This window comes from Callorhinus ursinus, unplaced genomic scaffold, assembly GCF_003265705.2.
Source record: "Callorhinus ursinus isolate GAN/ISIS: 27379988/994484 unplaced genomic scaffold, GSC_fseal_2.0 scaffold1462, whole genome shotgun sequence".
Taxonomy (NCBI): domain Eukaryota; kingdom Metazoa; phylum Chordata; class Mammalia; order Carnivora; family Otariidae; genus Callorhinus; species Callorhinus ursinus.
The window spans coordinates 750-4942 of record NW_027398517.1 but is presented as its reverse complement, the minus strand read 5'-3'; the positions used below and the strand labels follow the sequence as shown (position 1 = coordinate 4942).

Genomic DNA, 4193 nt, shown 5'->3' with positions numbered 1-4193 from the left:
CGTCTCACCATGTCACCTCCTTCCCCCAATCGATTCTAAGCTCTTCGAGGTTCAAGTCCAGGTAATAAACTTCCCATTAGCCCCATCCTTTCCGCACACATCTGGGGTGACTGCCCTGCAAGTTGCAGAAGGCAAGCCCCCTCCCCTCTTTGAGGATGTTACCTCAATCAGCAAGAAGGGCTAACAGCACCCACAGATCCCCGAGTTTCTACGCGGAGTAAGAGATGCGGGCGGTGGAAATCGCTCTAGAGCCTGGCGCAGGTTGGGTCGGGGCTTGCGTGGCCCCTCCGCAGCCCGGAACAGCAGGAACGCACCGGGGGCGGGGCCGCGCGGGGTCTCCCGGGAGTTGTAGTCCGCAAGTGCGCTCGCAGTCTCCGCACGCTCCGCGCGGAGACCCGTAAGACTTGCCTGCGAAGGTGGCGGGGGTCTGCGGGGCTCTAGGGGCTGGCCCCGGGCGGGGATGGGGCAGAGCGCAAGCAACCGGTATGGCCCTGCCGTTGCTGCTGGGGCAGCTGCTGGCGCTCATGGGCCACGGGGGCGCGTTCTACCTTGAGGTCCGCGAGCTGGAGGAGAAGTGCTTCATCCAGGAGATCCCCGATGGTACCGTGGTCATAGGTGCGCGCGCCCGCCACTCCCGGCCTTGCCCTCCCTGCACCCAGAATCCTGAGAAGGGAGGGGAATGGGGCGCCGTGGCACCAGCTCAGGCCCGCACCTTCCCTCCCCTGCCGGGGGTGGGCTGGGGCGGGGAGAATGGGTGGACAGAAGTCTAGCCAAGGCATCCTCTCTTGCCTGTGCGGCGGGCCAGGGGCGCCGAGTCTGATGCAGACTCGAACGATGGCAGAGAAGTCGTGCTGGAGAAGGGAGGAGAAGCGGAGGGCAGTGGTCAGACTCGAGATCTTCCTGTCCCTCGACCCCCCACCCCCGACCACCATGACTTGGTCACGGGGATGGACAGAAATGCACCTCTGTTGCCTCTCCATTAGGTAACTACAAGACGGAGCTCTACGACCCCGCTATGGAAAAGTACCAGCCCTCCCCGCAGTGGATCAATTTGTTCGTGTTTGTGAAAGACCCGGAGAACAAGGTGAGGCAGGCCTTTACTCCTTGCATGCCCCCCAACGCCCCAGCGTCAATGCGTAGCCCTCTCTCGTCCTTCATTTCTCACAGAAGGATCTGGTCAGGCAGGCTACCTCAAGGAGGGCCATGGTCTTTGCCATCTGTATTCTGTATTAGCAGTGCTGGCATCTGAGACTTTCCAGCCAAACCGATGCTATTTCCCTCACACCCACCCCTCTGGCCTGCGGGGGTCTGCACCTGGGATACCCCCAGAATTCTCCTGGGAGCAGGTACTAGGCTAACTTCTCTGTGCTCACTGGAGGCTGCTTCCTCTAGAACCTTCTGGCCCGACAGTATGGCCCTCAGGGCAGCTTCACCTTCACCTCCCAGTCTCCCGGAGAGCACCAGATCTGCCTCCACCTTGAGTCCATCCGGTTCGCCCTCTTCTATGATGGCAAGCTGGTGAGTGTGGCAGGCGGGAGGCCCCTGTCCCCAGGGACTCAATTCCTTGGCCTCTAGAGTGAGAAGGGTGTGGTGGGTGGTGCCTATTGAGTAGGGCTGAGACTTTACCTGAAGCACCCTGACAACCACTCCTGAGGATGAAAGGGGACCTTGGGAGGGAGTCACTCTGACTTAAAACTCTCCCTTGGACATTGCTGCTATAAACATCGGGGTGCACATACCCCTTCGAATCCCTACATTTGTATCTTTGGGATAAATACCCAGTAGTGTAATTGCTCGTTGTATGGTAGCTCTATTTTCAACTTTTTGAGGCCCTCCATATGCCATTTGCAACGACATGGATGGAACTGGAGGGTATTATGCTGAGCGAAATAAGTCAATCAGAGAAAGACATGTATCATATGACCTCACTGATAGGAATTCTTAATCTCAGGAAACAAATGGAGGGTTGCTAGAGTGGAGGGGGGTGGGAGGGATGGGGTGGCTGGTGATAGACATTGGGGAGGGTATGTGCTATGGTGAGCGCTGTGATGTGTGTAAGACTGTTGAATCACAGACCTGTATCTCTGAAACAAATAATATGTTGTATGTTAAAAAAAAAAAAAAAAGAAGATAGCAGGAAGGGAAAAATGAAGGGCGGGGGAATCAGACGGGGAGATGAACCATGAGAGATTATGGACTCTGAGAAACAAACTGAGGGTTCTAGAGGGGAGAGGGGCGGGGGGATGGGTTACCCTGGTGATGGGTATTAAAGAGGGCATGTACTGAATGGAGTACTGGGTGTTATACGCAAACAATGAATCAAGGAACACTACATCAAAAACTAATGATGTAATGTATGGTGATTAACATAACAAAATTTAAAAAATCCAAAAAATTAAAAAGAAATAAAATTTGACAGCAAAAAAAACACAAAAAAACAAAAAACAAACTCTCCCTTGGCTCCCAGCCATCCCTAGGATAAAGACCAAGCTTCATGACGTGAGATTCAGAGCTATTCTGCCTCTGAGTGCTTCAGGGCTCTCCATTGTCACCTCCCCATACAGAACTTCTAGTAAACTGCCTGGCTGAGTCACACCTCTATTTCTCTGCACGTGTAGTCCCATCCTTTGTGTTTTCAATGTAGAACTCCACATAAGCAGGGTTCCGATCTGGTGTTCTGACCCCCTGAGCAGGGCCAGTCACCAGGTCGGTGTGTGAGGAATGGAGCTGCCAGCATCAGGCCCAGATGGGGACGTAGAAGCTAGATTTCTGGCAGGTTCACAGAGCTAAGCTCCCCTGACCCCCATCCTGGGTCCTCCTGTTCCAGGCCATTCACTTGGACATGCAGTTGGGTGAACACACCAATGATTATGCGGAATTTGCGGCCAAGGACAAGCTGACCCAGCTGCATCTGCGTGTACAGCAGCTTGTGGAGCAGGTGGAGTTGATCCAGAAGGAGCAGGAGTATCAGAGGGTGAGGGGCTGGGTTGGCACAGCTGGGGCAGGGGCTGTGTGACCTCCTGGGAAGTGGCTCTTCCGGCCCTTCCCGCCGAGGGGGTGGGGGTGAAATTCAGTTCTAGACAGGTGGCTTCTCCCTTCTCTCCTCCCGCAGTGGCGAGAGGAGCGCTTCCGGCAGACCAGCGAGAGCACCAACCAGCGTGTGCTGTGGTGGTCCATTCTGCAGACCTTCATTCTGGTTGCCACGGGTGTCTGGCAGATGCAGCACCTCAAGAGTTTCTTTAAAGCCAAGAAGCTGGTGTAGTTGGGCCCCAGAAACCTAGCCCCAACTCATTCCCCTTCTGTTAACTGATTGAAAGTGCCCTGGCCTGGTCTATTTCCTGGCTCCCAATCCCCCAACCCTGCAGGGGGAACAGAGGACCTCTTTCAACTGGTTTCTCAGCCAGCATTTGGGAGAGGATGAGTTGCCCACTAGATGCTTGGTCGGGGAGCTGTAGGATTTTGTGGCTTTGTGCTGTTGAGGAGGAAGGTGAGGGTGCCCCCACGCCCCTGGCTAAACCGGATGGATGAACTGTCCCAAGATAGAATTAAGAGTGACTATAAACTGCAACCTTTCTGACCTAAACATTTATTGCCTCCCGCTCTGCAATTCATTCTGGTGTTTTGTTTCTAACCAGATATTAACATGTGAGGCTCTGCATGCATTGGTGGGGACGGATCCTGAAATGGATGGGATGAAGAAAGCTTGTTCTCCAAAAGCCTTAGCAACCTGTGGAGCCCTTTCCAGAAAGGTCCAATTTGGGCCCATCTTATGGGTAACCTGAGTGCTTGTGGTGATCCTGTGCCTCTTTGCGGGCTCCAGTCAGGTTCATGTGCTCTTCTGCTGGGTTCTTCCAGGTAGTTGGATGGGCACCTCTGTCTTCCCACTATTTTTCAGCCAACCTATGTCTGTCTTTATGATGTCACAGGTTGATTTTTTTTCAGAAGATGCTTTCTTTTCTCCTTTAAAAAAAAAAAATAGGATTCCAAGTAATAGTTTCCATTATAGTCGGCATCTCCTATAACTTGACCTTCACATGTCAGAACCTTCACAGGTGTAGATGACCAGGCATCTATGCACCCACTGCAACTGCCTGATCTAGCCCACATTTTACCTCTGCTGGTTGCCCTGTTGGAATAGTCATCTCTCATGTGAATCTGATATTTTCTGTGATAAGGAAATTTCACTGGCTGGC

The 4193-nt window shown here is 53.3% G+C and overlaps 1 protein-coding gene across 1 annotated transcript; it reads left to right on the top strand.

The window, feature by feature from the left end:
• Positions 1-221: 221 nt before the first annotated feature.
• Positions 222-3583, top strand: LOC112819064 (transmembrane emp24 domain-containing protein 9-like). Its single transcript, XM_073890638.1, has 5 exons — positions 222-615; positions 984-1084; positions 1393-1518; positions 2828-2974; positions 3113-3583. Exons 1-5 carry the CDS (start codon positions 486-488, stop codon positions 3260-3262), a joined length of 654 nt encoding a protein of 217 aa, XP_073746739.1. The 5' UTR covers positions 222-485; the 3' UTR covers positions 3263-3583.
• Positions 3584-4193: the final 610 nt, after the last annotated feature.

Excerpts from the sequence above, each read along its gene's own strand:
- LOC112819064 (XM_073890638.1), top strand. The coding sequence starts at position 486 with ATGGCCCTGCCGTTGCTGCTGGGGCAGCTGCTGGCGCTCATGGGCCAC. Across the intron at positions 1,085-1,392 it reads TGAAAGACCCGGAGAACAAG|AACCTTCTGGCCCGACAGTA; the intron begins GTGAGGCAGGCC and ends TGCTTCCTCTAG. Across the intron at positions 2,975-3,112 it reads AGGAGCAGGAGTATCAGAGG|TGGCGAGAGGAGCGCTTCCG; the intron begins GTGAGGGGCTGG and ends CTCCTCCCGCAG.